Raw genomic sequence first — 24,574 nt, forward strand, 5'->3', positions numbered from 1 at the left:
GGTTCCGTGTGTCCTTGAAAGGTCAGCTCTGAAATTGAATCTCAACTCAAATATCGCTAGTCTATATAGTAGTCACTCAGCTGTCTTCCGTAGCTATAATTGTTATTCTACAACTTATTAGCTAACCGCCTCTCGACTAGTAGACTTTATTTAGCTGCTTGAGTGACTTGCCGACTCGCTATTATCACACTGTGATTCCCGAATGCCGAATGCTCTGATTCCAACCTAATGTCAATCCTCTCCCTTTTCTCTCTCTAATCTATCTCTCAATTTTCAGCGTTCTTTCCTTTTTATATCTGTTGTTCCCGCCTAAATTATTCTCGTGATTTCTTTCTAAAACTCTTTTCAATTAACCTCACATGGTGTTCCAAAACGTGCTCGCTTACTTGCATGCATCTCCATGACAACAAAACAAAACATAATAAAATTGATCTATTACATAACGTTAAACTTCTACAAACAGGAATAAATAGAGAATATTTACATTTCAATTAATGGCAGTTAAATTATCAAATATAAATTCTATATTAACATAGAAATAAGCTAAATAGCTTGATAATATTTTAACACAGAGTTTTTCTACTATTAATACATATATTCCAGATTAAATAATTAAATATTAGATAAAATTAAAGGTAGTTATATGAATATTAAATTGTAAAATAAGTTGTTTACATTAAATAATATTTACAAGTCTAGCCTTTGTGATGAAAGATCATGTTGGATTCTGAAGCAAACAATAATTACTTTAATCTCTACATAATCAGAATCCAACAGTTGCATGAAACTGCCCCAAATTTGGGAAGCTCTCATTCTTCCATACAACTAAGGACAATCATTTTAGCATACTAGTGGCACTATTTAGGACTTTAGGCTTATGTTTATTTGCCATGCTTCAACTTCATCACACAGTGTAGTGCCTGCATGCACATATTATATCAAATTGTATCGCATTCCCTCATAATGGTAATTATGAGGGAATGCGATAAACTTTGCCAAAATACTGGGAATGTTAATTAAATTTATGGTAATTAAAAAACTTCAGTTATGAATAGCCAACATGTAAGCCTTATCACCAGACCTCTCTAGCCAAGTGCCAAAATATTTTGTGCATCAATCCAATAAAACATTTTAAGTAACTGAAATGTTTCTGTTATACTCTCTTTTCAGCTCTTAGCAACCAGTTTTTGCAACGTACAAATTCTCAATCTATTGTCATAAGGCACATTTCACAGACCATTCACCATCTTGGTCACTAGCCTCTGGATCCTCTCCACTATCATCATCCCCATGACATCCCATGTGAACAGACCTGAGTATAGTAATCTAGATGTGAATGATCAAACCTTTATAAAGTGCAGTGATAATTTCCTTATCTCTGCTTGTTAATGTTTTCTTCAATAACCAAGCAATCTTATTAACTAGCTTGGCAACCTCAGTAATATGTCCTCTGAACTTCAACTCTCTATTTACCACTACCACTGCTTCCAAATCCCTAGCTTCATCACTTTCCTGGTGTACAATTCCATCAGCATAGTACACAGTTTGTAATCTTTTTATCCCAATATGTATAGCTTTATTCTTTTTGACATCAAACTGGCATCAATTATCTACTGCCCATTATGTTAGCATATTTAAATTACCCTGCAAGCTTTTATCCTACCTTAATTTGCATCACCAGCAGCAAACAACCTAATATTTCCTTTCAAATAATTTCCTATATAATTTATGTACAAATTAAAAACAGTAGTGGTCCAAGCGCAGAGCTATGTTGCACACTGCTAATCAACTGGTTTCTGTTCCTTGACATACTGCTTTTTGGTATCTGTCCATATCTCCAGTTTTGCATCTGTCCCCATTCATTCCAGTTTACATAATAGAGTTCCATATGATATCATGTCAAACACCTTTTGCAAAATCCACCAGTATCATGCAGTCATTCCCTTCATCCAACTGAAGTGTCACTTTATTATAAAAGTTACTGAATTACTAAGGCATGATCCACCTTTCACAAAGCCATGCTGCCATAGAGTATCATATTCTTCTTCACTTATTCCTAAGTTCTATCCTTAACCAACTTTTCCAGTACTTTTACCACCATTCCCAAGCTGCTGGCTGATGTATAATTTGCTATCACAGTCTTGGAACTCCCTTTATGCAAAGGAATTACTTTGTCCTCTTTCCACTCCCTTGTGATTTTACTAGAGCTGAAACTTCCTAGTTACAGGCAAAATGTAAGCTGATATCCCATCTAATCCCATTGCTATGTTTGCACTGAGATTCTGCAGCATCCTAAGTACTTCCAATAAATCCACTTCTATTCTGACATCAGTCCCTTATCTTCCATATCAGTATCACTTGGATGCAAAGTGGCCACTCAGCTATTTTGTCTGCTTCTGTTGACTCGCTCACATCAGTGCTCATTTAAGTTATCCTTTCATGGTCATTCTTCCTCTTACTTGCCACATAATGAAAGAACTGTTTGGGATTTCCTTTGGCCTTCTTAGCTAATTTCTTCTCGTAATCGGATTTTGCTTTCCTTATCATGCTGGTCACATTTCTTGCATAAGCCTAGTACTGTTTATGAATGTAGTGATCATCATTATATACCTCCACAACTTTTTCTTTATTTTGCAGCTCCTGCTTAATGATAATACTCATCCGTGTAACTCATTCCCGATTATTCTCCTGTCCTTGGGTATGGCCGTCTGGTGTTACTTCTATCTGAAATCTCTTGACTGTCTCCCTCCCCCCAATGCACTGCTAGTATACTTTCCCTTGTAGATTTTTATCTTCCAGTGTTATAAAAAGCATATGTCACTCCTATAAGCTGTGGCATATGCTTTTGGTGTTCATATATTGAAAGATGTATTCCACTTTGGTCTCAGAGTAAAGCTCCCTCTCTTTATTAAAACGTGTAGTAGGGGCCCCAGCTTTTTTGATCTAATTGGTTCCTGGAAAGTATTGTTAGCCAACCATTCATAAATCAAAGCCTAATTTCTTACAGGTTCAATACAAATTAGGTTTATGTTCTTGCATATGCAATTTTGATTATAATAACATAATAAAAATATTATACTTATTCTTTAAAATGGTACTTATCATGGAATAAGACATCTGAAACTTGGTGGCAATTTCTAGGTCATGTTTCTGTTTTTGTTATTGCTTTCTACTTCTTTAAGGATTTGTATTCTCAAGTTCTGAGAAGTGTGCACAATGTATACAGGAGTGGATGTGTCAATATACAAGAAAAGATTGAAATGGCCAGGATTGTGGTGCAACATTTAGGTCTGAGGAGAAGTATAAAATCGATGATAGAGAGGAATATCCAACAGAAAGGGATGTAAGAGTCGTATCTGAAAAGTGGGATCAGTAGGCATGTTAGAATGAAAAATGAATTATACGTATGTTTACAAATGCCAGAAGCATTTGAAATAAGGGGAATGAAATTGTGGCACATTGATAGAGTTCATTCACCTAAAAATCTATAAATTAAAGATGCCAAGAAATTATATTCTTGGTTTCATCCTTTATCCAAGTGTAAGCAAACAAAGTTTGCACGTGAAGTAACTTTACGACTGGGCTACTTGTATGTAGAGGCTAATGACTTCACATCAGTTGCTGTAGTGTCCCATAATGCAACACACATATCCTTATGGACATGTATAATGCTATGCATTATAGCGAAGGAACCACTACACAGACCAGTTTCGACCTTTATTGAGGTCTCATAAGTGGGAGCCAGACCCAGAAGTGATACCTAGGTGGATGTAATGCAGAAGTCATATTTCCATATACGAGTAGTCAAGAGGTGTCACACCTTATTACCAAAATACTCTGAATTAGATGGATGATGAAAGTTTTTTTCATTTGGTTATACTATAAAGGTTTACTTGATAACAGAACAACTTCCTATAACAGTAAGTAATGCCTTATATGTGGATTACTTGACCATCTTCTATCACTCTTGTAATATGAGGGTTATAGAAAGACAGTTGCAACATTGACTTTCTCAAAATGGGTGCTTGCAAATGGTTTCAGATTTTCACAGCAGAAGACCTTTGCCATAGACTTGGTTTTCATCCTGACCCAAAACTCAGATTAGGACAATCTCTAATTCCAGTTGCACTGGAAACCAAGTTCTTGGGACTGATATTTGATAGTAAACTCAGTTTCCTCCCTCACGTACATCAGTTACCAGACAAGTGCCATAAAGCAACGAGCATTCTATGCACCCTATCTTTTACCCCTGAGATGCTGACAGATATTCCTTCCTTCCTTCATTTGTATGTGGTATTGATAAGGTCAAGACTTGACTGCCGGCTCCAAATCTATGCTTCTGTCAGAGAGAGAGAGTATGCTATAATGGCTAGATCCTATTCACCATCAAGGCATCAGAATTGCATCTGGAGTATTTTGCACATCACCTATTCCTAATCTGTAAGTTGAGGCAAATAAACTACCTTTGTTACTTCAACAAAACAGCTGTCTCCACTATATGTAACTAAAATAATGCCCTGCCAGAGTACCTCACATATCTATCTTTCATTCACCATCGAAAAATCTCTACAGCACTCGACAAACTGCCATAAAACCCTTCGGTTTGAGAATAAAAGCTCTTCTACAACTAGCAGCCAACATAGCTCAGATGCAGTGGCGGCTTGTACATAAGCACCGCAATACTACAGCACCCCCAAGAAAAAAAAAATGAAGAAATTAAATTTTGTTTGTGTTTTAAATAATAGCAATGCTTACAGCATTATATAAATGCAATACAACATGTTAAAGATTAATTGGAATTATTCAATTAGCGCTTTAGATTATGAAACAAATGCACTGCGATCTAACGTACTGTTGGAATTATCACGTTTGGTCAGTTACAGCTAGACTTGCCGATATTTGTTTGCACTTGTCACTGCACGTAACAAGTAAATCTGACACTGCTCGTTGAGCAGTGTCGCTATAGATAAATTGTATGTTTGCGCGTGTTATTTCTGTGAGATACGAAACTATTATTATTGGTGTGTGTGTGTTCGTGGTGAGGGTGAAATATTTTTGGTAAATCTTATTTTATTCTTATATGTTATTAAAATAACATATAATTATTTATTTATTATAGATACAAGGCTGAATTATGATGAGTGTCACTGTTGAAAATATGAAAAGAGTTATATTTTCTCAATTATCATTACGTGAAACAAATGCACTGTGATCTAATGCAGTGTCGGAATTATCACGTTCAGTCAGTTTCAGCTAGACTTGCCATTATTTATTCGTTTGCACTTGTCACTGCAAGTAACACGTGAATCTGATACTGTTCAATGAGCAGTGCCGCTACAGATAAATTGTATGCTTGCATGCGTTATTTCTGGGAGATACAAAACTTATTATTGGTGTGTGTTCATGGTGAGGATGAAATATTTTTACTGAAAAATTTTGTCAAAGCAAAAATAGAAGAATGGATTTTATTTTTAAATAATATTTTTAATAAAGCAGATTTTTAATATGTAAATTTACTTATTAATAAATTGGTTACTGATTAGGAAAAAAATTAATTATTTTTCTTATTTTGTATATGCAGCACCCCCACTTAAAATTTTCACTGGCCGCCATTGCTCAGATGCCACCAAAGTTATTTCCACCATGGCAATCATACATGCCAACATACAGCTTTTCTTTCAAGGCTACTGAAATTTTTCACCTCTACTCACGTTTAACAGCAGTTCTTTGAAGCTCTTAGAACTGAATACTCTGATTTTGTGGCTATCTACATAGATGGCTCAAAATCAGAGGACTTATTGGGATCTTCTGCTGTCTTTCCTGACAATATTATATCTGCACTAATCCCACTAGAGTGTACCAACTTTATGGCAGAGCTATATGCAGTAGAGCTTGCACTAAAATACATCAGATTCCACTGCTAACAAAAATACATAATATATTCATATTCACAAAGTTCTCTTCAGGCAATAAGAAGTCTAGAGTTACAATGGAATACTGGTGCTCTCTCTCTCTCTTGAAGTCAACATCTCCGCTTTCAGTTATGGAAGCTACACTTTGATGTATGTTTCTGTTGGATTCCAAGCCCTGTTGAGATTAAGTAAGACTGCATATACTCCAGTGGATCAGCTTGCTTCTCAAACATCCTCCCCATCTTCCTGTACCATACACAGATTGACAGATGAACAGACAAAAACTCCTATAGCATTGGCAGTTATCTTGGAAAAGAGAGAGTAACAATTAGCTCTACCAAATTAAACCTTCAAACACAGGATTTGAAGAGAGGGTTGCGCAAGTTTCACTGTTCATGCACAGTTTCCACATTGGTCATAATCATCTCACCCACTTCTTTCTTCTGAAGGGTGATGACATGCCTGTTTGTGAGTTTTGTGATTGTGGGCTATCCGTTATGTATATTTTAATCGACTGCCTTTGTTTCGTCACCGAGTGCACTCATTATTTTAGCCACTTTTATAATCTGTCTTAGCCCTACATGCTGAGCCAGAGTTTATCAGAATCATCAACTGTCAACCTAGTTTAAGTTATTGTAAATATGTTTTTTTAAAAACCTCAGATTTATGTAAGTTTTATGAATTTTAATATTTTTTATACTTTTTTTTGCTTCTGTTTATATGCATCTTTTATATATATTTTTTCTGCTCTGATTTTATATTTTTAAATGGTATACTGTACAGCAGGGATCTTCAACCTTTCAGACAGTGTGGGCTGCATTAAAAATTTCAATGAAGCCCAATAACTAAGCTATAATGTGATATTTAGAATTGTAAGATGCTTTCCAGATTCACAAGGAATACTGGGCATTTGATACTTTACATAAAATCATATAAAAATAAACAAACTTGGCTTTAAGAGCGTGTGTAGGAGTCGGGTTCATGATAAATAAATACAATCAATACTTGAAAAAAGATAATTTAATGAAGAAAACATTCATTTTTTACAATGTCAGTGGGCAATTTGGCAATGTTTTTCCTTGACCAGCTTGTCGATGTTGGCGTCAGTGTTGGAAGTCGCTATGCGCAGAATATTCTCGAGATGTTGGTCTGTAATCTGAGTTCTTGTCTTGGACTTCACATGCTTCATTCTGGAGAAGAACTGCTCACATAAGTATCTGCTTCCTGGCAAAGTGCACATCTTCAAAGCATGCCAGCAAAGATTAGAGAATGCATCCTCAGAAATGTAGTCTTTGTAAAATGTAAGCAAGGGCGCATTGAATAATTTTTCTCTCAAAGAAGACTTGTTTTGGAGTTCAAGCAGCACCATTTGTACTGAGCCTGGCATTGAAAGTAAATCTAAAGAAGACTGTTGGTTATGAAAATCACTAAATCTCTCTTCGAACTCACTTCACAACACAGCTAATTTTTTAGTGTATTCATCAAGAGACGAGAAGCTGAAAATGGGTTAAGTCTTCTTTTGTGAGTTGCCTCCCAAAGTTTGAGCTTCGCCACAAAAGCTTTGATGTGATCAAACAGAGTGTGCACCAGTTGATCTTTGGATTGTAGCTGCGTATTTAGGTCATTCATATGCAATGAGATGTCAGTCACAAAGTCAGTCTGTCATCCACTTCGGATTGTTAAATTCTGCAATCAGATTCCCCTTGGTTTGCATGAACTGCTGTATTTCGCTCCTTAAGTCAAAGACTCTTTCAAGAACCTTCCCTCTGTTCAACCAATGCACATCACTATAATAAACCACATCGCCGTGATCTGCTTCGCACTCTTGGGTCAAAAACTCTTGGAATTGATGATGATTCAATCCTCTTGCCCTAATAATGTTGACAACAGTCACAATAACTTTCATGACATTCTCAAATCCAATAGTTTTCTTGCACAAATTCTCCTGGTAGATTAAACAGTGGTAATGGACGAAATCTTTTCCTTCTGGTTCCGGTTCTTTCCGTAGCAGTGCAACAAACCCTTCGTTATTTCCCACCATAGAAGGGGCACCATCAGTTACCGCACCCTTGAGGTTGATTAAGCTGAGGTTGAAACGCTGGAGCATTTTCTTGGTGGGTTCAAGAATATCAGTGCCTTTCATCGTTCCCTTCATAGGTACGAGTGCTAGCAGTTCTTCTGTCACACTGAATTGTTAATCAATGTCATGGACAAAGATAACCAGTTGTGCTGTATCCTTCACATCTGTGCTCTCATCTAAAGCAAGTGAATATGACGTAAATTCAGATGACCATTTTTTTTTAAAGTTCTTTCAATGTCATTGGCAAGTTCTTCGACACGTCATGCTACGTTTACCCCAGACAAACTTGGTTTTTTAAACATTTCCTTACTATTTGGGCACAGAAGTGATGAGACACTCTTTCACAAACTCGCCATCCAAGAAGGCTTTTGATTTTTTAGCAATTTTTTCAGCTATTACATAACTTACTTTGATGCACACTTCACTCTCTTCCCTCTGCCTTTTAAACATACCCTGCTGGCATTTTAAATCAATTTGGAGATGATTCACTTTGTCCACATGAAGCCGCCCTTGAAGGTGATCGAAATTGGACCCATCTTTCTCATCTCATAGTGTCGTTATATTGTATTCTTTGATACTGACACTGACTCACAATAAATTAAACACACTGGCTTATTGTCGATCGGCACAAAAAAGTACAAATTGGTCCACTTTTCATTAAAAACCAGACAATAATCACTTGATTTATGCTCTTTACTCGTAGACGCCATAGTGATGGAAGGTGAACCCAAAAAATGATCCAAAACGGCCATGTAACGGTTATTATCCACTGAATATGTCTCACACTAATGAAAAAAGTCTGGCAATATAAAACCACAATAGGCTATGGTTAACACTAAGAACCTGTGTGCGCTTATACACGAATATCACACTGTTCACGACTGACTGTGGATGAGATCCTCTTGTATTTATATGAAAATAACGAAGTATCGAGAACCTTCGAGATGTATCTGGAAGGCACTAGACAGTGCACTCGAATGAACTACTGCTTCATCCATCTACCTGCGACATTAGTACTAGTACTTAAGTACCGCTTGGCGCTGGTAGATGGCTGAAGAAGCATGTCTATTTAATATATTTTTTATAGGATTTTATGTAAAATATGAAATGCACAGCATCCCTTGTGAATCTGGAAAATATCTTACAATTCTAAATACCGCAGGATAGCTTAGTGGCCCGCGGGTTTCATTGAAATTATTTTTTTATTTAATCACATTTTAATGATAAGTAGTTATTTTTTCAAAATGGCCGGCAGACTGCCACAAAGAGCTCTGCAGGCCATGCGTTGAAGACCACTGTTGTATAGTATACAGTAAACAGTATATGTAATAGTATCTAAGAAATGCTTTTATATAATTTTCATTATTTTGACTTTTTCGTCATTACAAGAGGAATCTTTATACAGGCTTTTTCAATTGAAGTTGAGTTAACCTATCTCATATGGAGGTAGCAAAGCTTTTTCTCCTGGAAACTCCCACTGAATTGTTGTGTAGTGGAGTAGTGTGTCCTCCCACGATGAGTCCATGGACTCCTTGGAGGTGTCATGTAATAATAATAATATATAGTGCAACAACAGACTTTTTTTAGACTGTTGGTGCAGTATGATTGTTGCTGTCCTTGAACAATTAAACCCAAAAAACAACCAAGGATTCCATGCCCAGCATGTGCTTATGGGTCCTCTAACCTCTTGTGTATGGAATCAGCATTAAAAAAAGTGATTGAAATGCATTGCCTGAAAGTGTGCCAAGTATAGTGACCATAAATGCATTTAAGTCACAGTGATGAGTTGTGCATGAGAGTGGGACCTTACATGTTGAGTCTTTTGACTCTATAATAGAAGTCTGATGATAATAAAATAAATTCAATTTTCCTGTTTATGGACATCTTTGAACATATGTATGCTGCAAATAATTTATTATTATTATTATTATTAGTCACCTCCAGGGAGTCCAAAGACTCATCGAGGGAGGGCATCCACTCTACAGTTCTGCTTCCACCACTCACAATCCACCAACTGACCACAACCACACCAATGCCATCTACTGCCGACCACCACCATTTCCACAGACAATCACAAACATCCATGCCTACGGCAGGGTTTGAACCCACAGCCTCTTGACTGGAGAGCAGCCACACTAACCACTCGGCCAGTCTGGCTGGCCGAGTGGCCAGCTCCCTTCTACGTCTGTGAAGCAATCAGGGCATAGCAGTGACTATTTTAAACTAATAAAATATCAAATGGTATCTTTCAAGTTCAAGTGGAATCAACTCTCAACCCTTTCTTTATGAGGAGAGAGCCTACAAGATTCTATGTTAAGAGTCGCACTATTTGCTCTCATTGTTACCTCAATAACAGATCTTCTCACTTTAAGTAATATCTTCTGCATGTGATGTTCTCGTCTTTTTCTTTCATTGATGTAACATGAGGATAATTGAGAAACTTGCAGCATGCCATTGGCCATCTTTCAAACTGGCTACTTTTAAATGGATTCAAATTTTCATCTTAGAAAGCTGTATATATGCATTCTTGCTACAAACACAGTGATCATCCAGAGCTAAGACTAGGACAAACAAAAATCTCAACAAAAAGTAGAAAAATTCTTTGTACTTATATTCCACAAATTCTGACATTTCTATCTCATCTGCGTTAGGTATCAGGTAAGTGCCTAAGAAAGATGAACATCTTTCCTTCCCTAGCTTTAACCTCTTGTAGTATAGACATGTTCATTGCTCTACTTATATCAAATTCTTATCAGATAAAGAGTCAATTGTGTATTTCAAATCTTTTCTTCTGCCATAGACAGTATACTCCATTGGCTCCAAAGGCTCTCAGACCTGTAACCAGAGCAAGAACATCTCAAATACAGGGTGTTCGGGATAAATTTGACAGTTTCGTAAGGAAAAAGAAAATCTTCTTTGTATCTATTAAATTTAATGAATTGACAAAAAAACATTACAGGCAGAGTTAATTACAATACTATCAACAAGATTTACTCAAAATAACCACCATTAGCATCGATCACAGCTTCAATTCTGCTTCGGAACCTCGAACAAGCTGATGCTACAGTCTCCCTGGGAAGGGCCGCAAAAACTGTTTTAATTTTATCCATTAACTGGGCTTTTGTATTACTGGAAGTGCAATTGGTGTCTTTTTCAACTGTGCCCCATACAAAATAATCCATGGGGTTAAGGTCTGGGGAGTTTGGAGGCCAAACATTTGGACTGGTGAAGTCGTAGAAATTTTCAGACAACCATTTTTGACTTTTCCCAGAGGTGTGGCAAGGGGCCGAATCCTGCTGCCATACATACGGCCTACCATTGGCTACCCTTGTTATCCAGGGCTTGACTACAGTTAGCAACTCCACGAACAAAGCCCGAATTCCAATGCCAGGGTTCTTCAACACCTGTTCCTGCAGATTTGTGAGGAATTCTGCTGTACGAACGCAATCAGATCGTCTGCTAGGGATCTTTCTTCTTGCTACATCCTCGTAGTCACCATTGCAAGTCTCTAGTTCATGCCTGATTGTTTTTACTGTATTCAGGGAGCATTGGGCAGCAGTCGTAATATCCTTATTTTGATGGCGGGCACGAATCATCATGATACAAGTTATTCTCTTCCATGATTCAGGTGGGTTCCAGCTATCCATCCTTTCTGACATCTTGTATATGAATGAAGAAGGGTCCAAACTTTTAAATGAAGAGAAGTGTGTGTTAATACATGTAACTTACAGAAAAATATAATTAATTATAAATATGTCAAATTTATCCCGAACACCCTGTATAACCTGTACCTAGTCTCTTAATAAGGGTGGTCTGAAAAGTTCTTGGCCTAACAATGAAAAAACAAATTTATAATTTCAAAATTATTTTTATTTTTCAACATAATCTCCCTTAAGGCTAATACATTTATTCCAGCGCCATTATACCATCCCTATATTGGTTCTCAGTAAGATCTGCAAAATACCCCTCTACAGCTACAATCACATCTTGATTCGAAGAAAAACGCTGACCAGCGAGGAAGAGTCTTAGTTTTGGAAAGAGATAGAAGTCAGAGAGAGCCAAATCTGGGGAATAGGATGGATGTTCCAACAATTCATAGTGCAGATCCCTTAATTTTCCCATTGCCAAAACACCTTTGTGGGCAGGTGCATTGTCCTGATGAAAGATGATTTTTTTTTTCTTCTGCAAACCGGGTGTTTTCTCACAACGTTCAGAGATTTTCATGTGAGTGCATTTTTAATCTGCTGTGAGCAAGCATGGCACTCATCTTGCGCAATTCTTCATGCAAAATATATCCTACATGTTCTTTTGAAATGCCTGTAGTCTCAGCAATTTCACACACTTTGACTTGCTGGTCATTCAATACCATATTGTGCACTTCATCAATGATTTGTGATGGTGTTACACTTTTTGGACGTCCTTCACGTGGATTATCTTCAAGGCTGGTACGGCCATATTTAAACTCAGCAACTCATTTCTTAATTGTCGAAAACGAGGGAGAAGAGTGCCCATAAACTTTTAGGAACTTTGAATGAATTTCTTTTGGCATTAAACCTTCTTTTACAAAGAATTGTATAACCGCATGATAGTCAATTTTATCCATTTCAAGGGATACAGACAACACTTTTGCTTCAGACAGCTGTATAAAACAAACTACTGGATAGAATGACTTGCAATTTCACATGGATGCTTATGACAGATGTACCAACTTAGAAAAAGAAAAAAATCGTGCTAATAGTGTTGCCATATATGGTCGAGGCCGAGAACTTTTCAGACCTCCCTCGTACATCAAATCAAGAACCACCTTTGTCATATGAATGTGCAGCTGTTCTTACTCTATGCCACCAAAATAAAATCCCTGCCAGACCATCCCACTTGGCCAATTATTTTTTGTTCTAACGGAAAATATTTGCATGATACCTGTCAAACTTCTATCTGTTGGTGTGCATCCTCATTTCCTTTGCTCTCAGCATTATATGTAATCCCACCCAAGCAAATTTTCAAATAGAGCTTCCTTATCAGATAGAACAGATATTGTATTCAGGGCTCTTCCCATATTCAATATTTTTTCTACCAGATAAATATGCTCAAGCTGTTAGTTCACATCTGCTGGTTCTCAAGTCACTTTGGATTCAAGCAAGGATGTTATCGATGTTGCTGCCAGGCCATCTTGTTTCCAAAAATACCATCATATGCCTACTCCCTACTTAGATAAAAGAAAAATGAATATGTACTAACTTCATGTCATAGTGAAGACAAACAAGCTATACCGGATTAAACCTTAAGTTAAACATTTTCATTCCAAGTGTGCACAGGGTTCATAAAAAGGAAGTTGTTTTTTCTTGGTTCTGCATAGATCCTGTTCATTTCATGCACAGTATATTTAGATAATGTGATATTGTGTTAATTACTCTGACTGTTCTTTATTTTTTAATAGACTGCCTTCATTATTTAAATGATCATGGCCATTATTTTACTGCTGTTAATAATCTATCTGAGATTATTATATGATAAAAAATGAGTCTGATAAAATAAGCCCTTGGGCATATTTTATCGGACTCATCAAATATATGTGTTTAAATTTTTGCACGAAATCGATTTATACAGAGGAGTATAATATTTATATTTTTATTAGGACTTTTATATCAATTTTATCTTTTATGTTATAGCATTATTAGCATTAAGAGTGTCTCTGTAGCATAGTTGGAAGAATGACAGTATGTTGTGCCCTTCAGTTGGAAAAAGCTTAAGTTCAATTCTTATCATGATGAGAACAATCTTTATTTTATTTTTTTATTTTTTTATTTTTTTTTTCCCCAATTGAAGATGAGTTAGCCAATCTCATATACAGGTAACAGAGTTTTTAATCCTTCATACAAGCAAATCAGCCTTGAGAACACACACACACAATTTACAGACAAAAGATACTAGCAGTGGGCAGTAGAGGGTATTGTATATTGATGATGTTGGGTAGCAGAGTTGTGTGGTTGGAGGATTAAATGGTGGAGACAGAGAGTTGGAGAGTACAGTGCCCTCCCTCCTCAATGAATCCTCGCATTCCTTGACTGTGTCACGTAATAATGATAATTATGTATTATATTTTTATATATTTATATACAGTTCCATTTTAATGCTTTCATAACTTTGACTTGGCACACCATAGCCTCAGTTGCTGATGCACCATAAAAATTCAAATCAACTAAAACATCTCTATTCACACATCTGTTGGGTAATTCAGATCATAATCTCAAGTTCCATCTGTAGTGGAACAACCTCCCACCAACTGGTTACAGCCTCGTACTTTGCACAACAGTATAAAATGGAAGATCACCAAGACTTTTACTCCTCATTTCCATGGTCAGACAGTCCATTCTCCAGATCCAGATACTTATTGTGGTTTTGATACAGAAATCATCCATGTTGGAATAAGGATCCAGATACTGGGCAGGAATTTTAAACATGGCGGGGGCATTCCCCACTTCATTGCTGCTACTGTTTAAAATTCCTACTCAGTATCTAAGCCATGCATTCTTATAAGTGTGCTGGTTACCTTATTCTGGTGTGTGTGTGTGGGGGGGGGGGGAGCTTATTTTGAGTGGCTTGAGGCAAAAACTCACCTCCCGAACCAATGATTTTATAGATTTTGGCTCCTTGCGAAAGTTGTTAGGTGCAATCTCTCTCTCTCTCTCTCACCCAGATAGCAGTATTAAATAAATTACCTAAAGATAATTAGGTAATTTTTGCACCACATTGCATACCTCCTGTAGCTTTCCACCACAGTGATGTCAGAAAAAAACTTGAATAATATGGATACTAGAAGGCTTCTAGTGATACTATTAGAATGTGTCCCATCAGTTGTACTCAGAGTTGTGATCTCTAATGTCTCCTCTCACTCTAATAGTCTCCTCTCCATTCTATAATATACTCAGCATGCTGAATCAGTTGAACAGGTGTGAAAGCAAACTTGTTCAGCTGATTCCAAGAAGGTGAGATAGGTATTTACCATCATGCTCTCAAATTGTTGCTGTTACCTCATTGCTGTGTAAATTAATAAAGAAGGTCATCAACAGTGGTCAACGTCATCAACAACTAAAATGATCGTTAACAGTCAGTATGGATTCTGCCAATCAAGATCCACAGCTAATCTCTTGACTTAATCATCCACCTCTGGATACATGCTATGGAAATTGAAGAAACCTGCACTATTGCACTTGGCATTACAGCGTATTTGATTTTTGGTAACAACGACTTCTTAGCAAATTGCCATCATAAGATCTACTGTCCACTCTTTTCTCTTGGATTGTTCATAGTGGTAGAAGATGCTCTCTCTCTCTCTCTCTCTCTCTCTCTCTCTCTCTCGTATATATATATATATATATACACATGAATGACCTTCCTTGCTGACCTCCACCCTTTCCAATGATAGTAGTGATCTCTATTCCTAATGCTCCAAACAACAGACCTTGCAGTGCTCAAACATATCAGGCTTTAAGATCATCAACAATCAATGTTGTAAATATTAATCTCCATACCATCTTTCAGTGGTTACACCTGAGTCACCTTTAGTACATCCAGAGCAATTATTTTTATTTTATTTTTTTTTTTTTTGCAAAAATATATATCATAGTTTTTCCCTACCTTGCTCAATTCAACAGTTAAGAGTAGATCTCTCTTCTCAGACTGACACTTATCCCTAACCTTTCTTGTCACAAACAAGAGACCCTTATATAGCATTCTCAGCTTCCAAAAAACTAGGTATCTTTTTTGTTCAAATAGTTACTTTCATTTCCAAAAGTTGGAAATTTAAGACCATACTGTCTGATGCTCTCACATTTGGTGCTGTGTACCAGAAACGTCTTTAATAATTTTTGATACTGTCCAGAAGAGAGCAGTTCAGTTAATTGAAGATCACTCTCTCTCTCTCCATCCACTGCCTCATAGATGTTCATCAGAACTGGCATCCATCATTTCTACTAAACCTCAATAAGATGAGCAACTGCTGTCTAACATCCTTGTATAGTTCAATTTCTGGAGCTAGAATCTCCAGTTCTTCAAAAAAGAATATAAATAAGAATATCAATTGGGGGATGTAAGGCTACTTTTTTCTTCAATCCTACCTACACACGCCTATAGCATTCATTTGCTTATAGGCCTTGTAATTTATTGTATGTGTGGGAGAGGAGGGGAGGAGGTAAGTGAGTGATGTATATTAAAAAAAAATTGCACACTGCAAAGAGTAGCTAAAGTTCCAGTGGTTGTTCTTTAAAGTCTTCCAGGTATGATCTAATAAACTTGAATAGTAAATATGAATTTTTAGATTTGAATGCGAAAATAGTAGTATACTTTGTATGATTACTTGATAACTGAAGAGTTAATTTTATATTACATTGCTAGTTAATAACAGTCATTCATAATTAGTCTCTCTCTCTCAGATCTCCTCATGTCTGAGGACTCGTGACCTTCCTGGTGATGCTTCACTATTTCTTTTTCCCCTGTGTTTCTCTTATTGCTTGTTCTAGTTTAAGTCCAGTGATTCTTGATATTTGATTAATCCCACCTGTTGGGGGGTTTCCTCTTTTTCTTTTCCCACACAGTGTACTCTGCATGATTATTTTTTCCAGGCAGTTGCCTTCCCTTCTACACATGTGTCCAAAATATTGCACTATTCCCTTGTCAATTATGTTTATTGGTCTTGTGTGGATATTCAGTTCTTCTAGGATACTTTTGTTTGTTATTCATTTTTCTGTCCAAGACACTCTTAACAGTTTTCTCCAGCACCAGAGCTCGAATGGCTCAATTCTTCTTCTGTCATCTTTTGTCATTGTCCAAGACTCAGAAGCATGGAGAAAGATCGAAAAAATTAAGGTTTCTACAAGCTTAATTTTGGTCTTTTTGGAGATGTGCCTGTCTTTCCAGATCTTAGTTAAATCAGTCATTGCTTTCTTAGCTAGCTATTCTTCTCCTTATCTCTTTTTTACATCCACCTTTTTTTTGTTATTTCTTCTCCTTATCTCTTTTTTACATCCACCTTTTTTTTGTTATTATCACTCCAAGGTAGTTGAAATTGCCGAGAATTTCAATTCCTTCTATATCTGTCTCTTCTGCATTGTTTAAAATCATTATTTTGGTTTTATCTTGATTTATTCGTAAACCATGGCTTAAACTTTCCCATTCTAATTGATTTAGGATGGATTTTAATTCCTGTTCATTTGTTGCTATTATCACTGTGTCATCTGCCTATCGTAGGTTAGTGATTGTTTGGCCACCTAATTTAATGCCTCCATTCCACTTTTCTAGAGATCTTTTCATTATAGTTTCGCTGTAAAGGTTGAATAGTAATGGTGAGAGTATGCATCCTTGTCTTGATCCTTTTTTTCAAATTGGAATGCAGGGTACACTGAGTTTTCAATTCTTAGTGTTGCTTGATTTCCTTAATATAAGTTCTTTATGAGGGTTACTAGATGGTTTGGTATTCCTGATTCTTGCATGATATCCTATAAAATATCCCACCTCATACAATCAAAGGCTTAGGAGTAATCTATAAAGCATAGATAAAGGCTTAAGTTGAATTCCCTTGCTTTTTCGATTATTTGTCTGATGTTAGATATATGATCTCTAGTTCCTTGAACTTTTCTGAATCCTGCTTGTTCTTCTGAGATCTGATGGTCTATAAAATTTTGTAATCTTTCCTTAATAATGTGTAGTAAAATTTTGCTGGTATGTGAGATAAGGGTAATGATGCGGTAGTTTTCACATTTGTTGTGATTGCCTTTTTTGTAGATTGAGATAATGGTGAACTAGTCGATCATTCGGCCATCTTCCAGATTTTGTTGCATAAATCACATATATGCAGTTGACTGCATTCTCTCCAAGGTTTTTCAGCATTTAAGCCAGTATTGAATCAAGACCTGGAGCTTTGTTATTCCTTAATTTTTTGATTGCTTGTTCTACTTCCCTTTTGAGGATCTCCGGTTCCGTTTCCATGTTTTCGATAGCTCCTTCGTCTTCTTGTTGAATAGCCAGATCCTTGTAAAGCTTGCCGCAATACTCTTTCCATATTCTGGCTATGTCATTAGTGTCATTTAGGATCTTGCTGGTTTCCTCTGCAATTATATTAATTTTTGTTTTGAATTTTTTGGTTATATCCTTAACCTTCTTGAATAAATCTGTTGTTTCATTAGAGTTGGAGTGTATGTCTATTTCTTTACAGATGTTTTAAATATAGCTATTTTTATCTTTTTGACAAGATTTCTTAATAGCTTTATTCAGGTTCAGGTAATTTGGTTTTACCAATCTGTTGTTTTAATTTGTTTCCTTTTTTTCAATTAGTTCTAGGGAAACCCTAGAACTAATCCATGTAATCCATTTGTAATCCATGGACTACCATTCTTCTTTTTTATTGGGATTTTTTTTCTGCAGATTTTGCAGAAAAAACATCCCAATTTTCATTTCTGGTTTGTTTTAGGTGGGTCCAATGTGATTCGATGCTTTGTTCCTTGAGCTCTGCTTCAATTGTCCATTGTAAATTTGTTGTCCATTTGTGAAAAGTCACATCTTTTGTTGCTATTATTCTTGTTCTCATATAAGTAGTGTTTTGATTCCACAGAGTATCTGCAATTATGGATGGCAGTATAGACCTCACATAAAGTTAATAATGCTTTTAATTTTGGGTATGAACTCATTAGAACAGAATTCAGAAACAGAATTTCTGAATTCTGTTTTCCGTTGGGAAATAAATTTTTTTGGTAAAATCTGAAACTAAATTGTTTTTTGTTTTATCTCAACAGGAGTATGGCAGCAAGTATTAAGACCAATTGAAAAGCTGCGTAGGGATGGCCAAACTATCAAAGTGTTTCCAAATTTCATTTCTGGAGAGGATCTGTTTGGTTTAACAGAGCCAGCAGTACTTAGAATTTTGGAATCAGTAAGTTATAAAAATACTGTCCATAAGGTATTTAAATTTTGTTGACTTATGTCTTTTTTTTCCCCTCCCCATTGATTATTATTATATGCAATTCTTCAGAATGATAAATATCAAGAAGGTGGCCAGTTGTTCTGGTCGTTATTGAAAAAAAGCTTAAAAGTGGAGAGATGGATGGGATCATGTAAGGATCAGAGGCTGTTTAAGGAGCACTGCTAAATGACCAGGAGGTGACTGTATTTCTTTCAGTGAAAGGAATACAGAAAACTGACTAGGTTTTCTGACCTTATGTACAGTCCTCACCTTTTCATGGCACACTCCATTAATAGGTATCTGCCTATTAATGGAGTATTGAAAAACAGACAGCCTAGCAGTTTGGAGATTCATCCATCCAAATTGTACCATATGGACACAAGATGAAATGATATGTCATCTGTGACCAGGGTGACCACATCTAGTACTTTCTATAAATTTTTAGTGTTCTAGTACGTTCACCAACAGATCTAGTACTTTCTTCCTTCCGAATAATAATAACAACAACATCAGAGTTAGACATATGAGTTTAATGTTTTTCTCTTCTCTCACCTCCCCATGTGTCACATTCAGTGACACAAGAATGATTTCTCTTTTTTCCCTATCGCTAGTCTTCTCTCCTCCCCCCCCGATCCCGTACTCACACAATCCGACTGGCATTAGCCAATAAAAATATATTTTTCGCTGTTCAAACACTTCTCACATGTTATAAGAAGTCCAGTGTTTTTATTAATTTTATTAACAAAAACTAGTTTAATTCTTCATCGAAAATATTATTATTTAGATTTTACTTTTAAACATGGACAAGAAAAACTTTCTAAATTTAAATTTGATTCTAAATCTCAGGGGCAATGTGTAGTACATGAGTCAGTAAAGTACATAAACGAACCACCGAAAGTGAAGATCTCAATGCCAGCCCTTCCCACTCACAAGAAACAACTTCTGACACAGGTAATTCAGATAAAAGAGAAAGTGATAATAGTTATGATTCAGGTTTACAAGGTTCATCTAAAAAGATGAAAAAATCATATAAGCAAAAATTCAAAGAAGAATAGTTGGAGGATCCCATTCTTAAATCCTTGATTTATTCAAGTAAAAGTAAAGGAGACACTGCTTAATGTAAATTTTGTGATATAAGCATTAATGGTAGCAAATATCTGTTGATTCGTTATGCAAACACTCCAAAACACTAGCAGAATGTAGAATCTAAAAGAAGTCACCAGGTATAATGTGATTGTTTAAATCCAATTCCAAATACCAGTCGGAAAAACAAATTAAAGAGGCAGAATTAAGATTATGTGCATATGATGCAGACAGGTCCCTTTTCGTTCAGGGGTGCAAAGAGTACAATGAACCTGGGTGGCACAATTTAGGAACGATATAATCAAATACGTTCATAAAAAATAGGGAATGAATAATACACTGAACTGTTTGTGCATATTTGTAACCTTCCAATGTGAGGGATTTCAGTGAGGAGCTGAGTTGCTGGGTAGTTAAATAAATAGTACGAATTCAACACAACTTACTTTAATCATTGCTCTCAGCACACTGAACAAACATTTAGGAGTTTCTTGAGTTTTTTTCTTGATTGACCTGTTTCACTCAGGATTTCTCTATGAGTGCAGGTTACAAAGATGCCTCCAACGATCTCGATCTTGAGCCTCTCTCTTCCATGTTATACCCATAGATTTCACTAGCGGATCTTCTCATCTTATAGGTGGTCTTCCTGGTTTTCTCTTTATTCCTTGCCAGTTGAATATTCTATATGTCCATCTGTTATTCCTGAGTCTGGCTATGTGACCTGCCTATCTCATCCTGCTTTCATATAATGCAGTTACCATATCTTTTAAGCCTGATCTCTTTCTTAGTTCCGTGTTTCTAACATGTTCCATTTTGCTGATGCTACAAATCCTAAGTTCTATTGCATGCTGAGTTATTCTGAGAGGCTCTTCTTTTCTTGTCGTGTTCCATGTTACATTATAGGAGTGTGTTTGTTTATTATATAAAATAAGTTTTTTTTTTTTTACTCTTTGTGTTTTTTCTTTATTTTAATATACATTCCTTTTAATGTGCAGTATAATAAAATGATTCGTAACGTGTTATTGTACTTTGGGATCCTTTAATTTTTAATGGAAAGGGGGAGCACAAAAATTTTGCACTCAGGAGTCGCAAACCCACGGAACAACCCTGGATGCTGAACACAATCTGCTTTTGTGGCTTATGAATATTCTTCCAACTCTATTGAAAACAATTGCTCCTGATAGTGAAATTGCTAAGAAAATACAGTGTGGATGCACTAAATGTAACTGTCTTATAAAAAATGAGTTGGCTGTAGATTCATACAATGAAATCTCAAAAAAAAAAACTTTTGATGAATGGACTCCTTTTGACAAAAGAAAAATTGAAATATTCATCAGCTACAGATTTTACACTTTCTGAAGAGTTAATTAATTTAGCAAAATCTGATAAAAATAATGAATAAATACTTCCAGTGTTTTTCTTGTGGGTGGGAACCCCTGTATATATGTAAATAGCATAATAAATAACTGAAAAGTTAATGTTACATTATTTTAAACACTAAAATGAAACTAAAAATTATATGGTAAATTAATACACATGTGAAGTGCTAGAGTTACAATTGGGACTTCTGTTATGATGATTGACAACTGCAGCTTTTGGACTCATAGATAATACAGTGAGCTGAGTTTGACTTTTTTTCTTTTCATTTTTGTTGTACATGTGTTAATTTAGCGGTTTTGCATTGAGCTCATCTATGATAATAAGGTAGTAATATCATAAAATGTCTTAAATAGAATGAAACGAAAGTAAATGAAAATTTAGTACTTTTTTTTTTCAGATCTAGTACCTTTTTCCTACATAAGTTAGTACAAAATATTTTTGCTGGGTGATCACCCAGCTGGGACATTGCCCATGTAAATAAGATGCTCACTGTTTTAGTCAGGGAATCAGGGCATCATCATCATTAAATTTCTGATATGTACCTGCAAGGGATGTATAGGATACTATGGTAGAAATACATGAAAATCCCGTATCATTACTAACTTCCTGTCAACAATTTTTGTCCAGATTAATCTGTTATCTATCAGCACTCAAGTATTATCAGATGGTATTTCAGTCTTTAAGACACTTGTAACTGTATCAATCCATCTAAATCTCTTGGTATTCCACTAGGTAGGTATACCCAGGCATTCTTGCATCAGATACCTGTTTTCCTGAGTTTTTCTTTTAACTTTACTTCCTGAGAATTAACGCTGTCCACACATTCCTGAATGCTTCAAGTTTTTCTGATGTCTTCATTCATAATATGATTCTTGCATTGATACTACTATTACTCGTCACTACTAAATTTTTCTCAAACCACTCGTACATTTGGTGATGAGTTTGAGGAACTGTTTTATTTCTAACAAAGCTCTCAAATCCCTAAATTAAAATTAGTTTGAACACTCTTTTGTGCAGAGTAGTTGTATTGTTTCACTAATTACTCTCTTATTCTCTACAAAGTTATTCAGTTTTTGTGTTGTCTATTTCCAAATTTGGTTTGTTCTGTTCACTAAAAATTGTGGCTAAAGTTCTGAAATGGTTTACATGTTCTTCAGATTTTCCATTCAGAACATAGTAATAATGTAATAACGTAATGGTTTCAGTTTTCCTGCCAATTTTTGTCTTTGTCTTTTTATTGCTGATTTTCATACTAAATTTGTACAGCAGTTATTTCATTTATTTAGGCAGATAATCCTACAGACTTGTAATTGATTTATTTAACAGTGTAACATTATTTGCATAAAATAAAGAGTTGAGTTGAAATATCTCCAATTTTGATATCAAGCTTAATACTGCTATCCCTCATAATATGATCCATATAGGTAATGAATAAAGTGAAGATAATATGCACTCTTGTCTCACACTAGTTTATTATCAACTTATGATCCTGCTGCCTTAAATTCTAACTGCAGACTTACAATTCAAATATAAAATCATGTATTTCTCAATATAATATACCACTTCCACCACACAACTGTAGTGTTTTACCAACTTTTTTCTTGGCAACCTTGTCATGGGCCTTTTTTCATATCTACAGCACTCAAATACAGGTTATCATTATTTATTCCCTTCCAGAATTTTTCTTGGATTCTTCTCAAGTATAGATACTCCAATCATCTGGAAATGAACCTTCCTACCAAGTCTTTTGTCTTATATATCACAGATGATTTAAAACTTTTATATCTCCATCTTTCAGCATGTCTTCTTGAATATTATTTGTCGAATACAAAATCAGCCAACTCACCTTCAGTTGAAAAGCTATATAAAATTCCTCTAGTCACAACAAAGAATCAAATCAAGTCTTTTTCAGGGCTTTTGTGTTTCACCCTTATATACTACTTTGTTGTAATACTTACACAGTTGTTATGCAAATAATTAAATCATTTTTATATATTCATCTTTTTTTAATATGTTACGCCCTATAAAATATATTATCGTACAGATTTTAACCATAGATTAGTGTGCTATGGCTATAGCATTCATTTCACTGTTAAAATACAAACCAAAATAAAAGCATCCTACCTCTCCAGCTGAATACAGGTTTGCACCTGTATTCAGCTTTCAATTTATTCATCTGTAGTTTACTAACATTGAAGTTTATAAGAAGATAGTTACAGAAAAAATGCTTTTCTTTTTTAATGTTTAAAGTCTGTCTTAATTAATTAAGATAGATCAAGTGTCTATGTGTAACTTATGCAGAATTATAAATAATGCACAGTTAACTTTCGGTTTCAGTTTCATATTGCAAATTGTGTAATTTAACGCTTGTGTGAAATTAGTGATTTTTTTATGTTTGTCATGTTTTTTCAGCAGAAAATTAGAGTATTATAGTGTAGATTTTCATGTTTTTAGAATATTAATATGTTTATAACATTTTTATTGTGATATTATCGGCATGGCACCAATGCAACGAACAATGGTGGTAAAGACCCCCATTGTCCAGCAAATTGAATTTGTGGGATATTATTGAGTGTAGTGTATGCAAAATGTATGTGTTGAAAAAATTAAAGAATATGTGGAAAGAAGGTGAAACTGGAGAGAGAGAGTATGTATTAACTGTTTTAAAAGTGAATGTCTGTTAGGTGACGAGAATGCAACAAATACCAACAAAATGATGTTAATAATGCTGAACGAGCAGCTGTGGAAATAGATGACAATGAAATGGATATCAATAAAGAAATAGTGTGCTTAAATGTTATCCTTCATAGGACAAAACCGTGAAATTGAAAAATGCAGAAGTGCTAGGAGTTAAATGGATTGAGTAATGTCATTTAGCACGAGCTGCAGAAGAAGAAAAATGCTGTGGAGGGTTTATAAAGAGAAAGATGACCAGCAAACTCATGAACAGTACAAGACTCAGGCAAGAAAGGTGACCAGCATGGCAAGGAAGGCAAAATCAGATTATGAGAAGAATTTAGCCAAGCAGGCCAAAAGAAATCCCAAAGAGTTCTTTTGTTATGTGGCAAGGAAGAGGAAGAATGACTATGGAAGATTAACCTTAATGAATGATGAAGGGTCACAAGCAGACAGAAGCGGATAAAATATATGAGTTACTGAGTAACCACT

The 24,574-nt window shown here is 35.5% G+C and overlaps 1 protein-coding gene across 1 annotated transcript in view; it reads left to right on the forward strand.

Annotated features, from left to right (window-relative positions):
* The window catches only part of LOC150093819 (histone-lysine N-methyltransferase 2C-like), a 1,065,326-nt gene that overhangs the window by 998,242 nt on the left and 42,510 nt on the right, over window positions 1-24,574 (forward strand). The window contains exon 71 of the mRNA XM_090412524.1: window positions 18,780-18,916. Coding sequence (XP_090268650.1) covers window positions 18,780-18,916 — 137 coding nt within the window. The remainder of the gene's footprint in view (window positions 1-18,779; window positions 18,917-24,574) is intronic.

The sequence above is a fragment of the Typopeltis vanoorti genome, chromosome 23 (genome assembly GCF_054136105.1).
Source record: "Typopeltis vanoorti isolate ZY-2024b chromosome 23, IOZ_Tvanoo_1.0, whole genome shotgun sequence".
Lineage (NCBI taxonomy): Eukaryota > Metazoa > Arthropoda > Arachnida > Uropygi > Thelyphonidae > Typopeltis > Typopeltis vanoorti.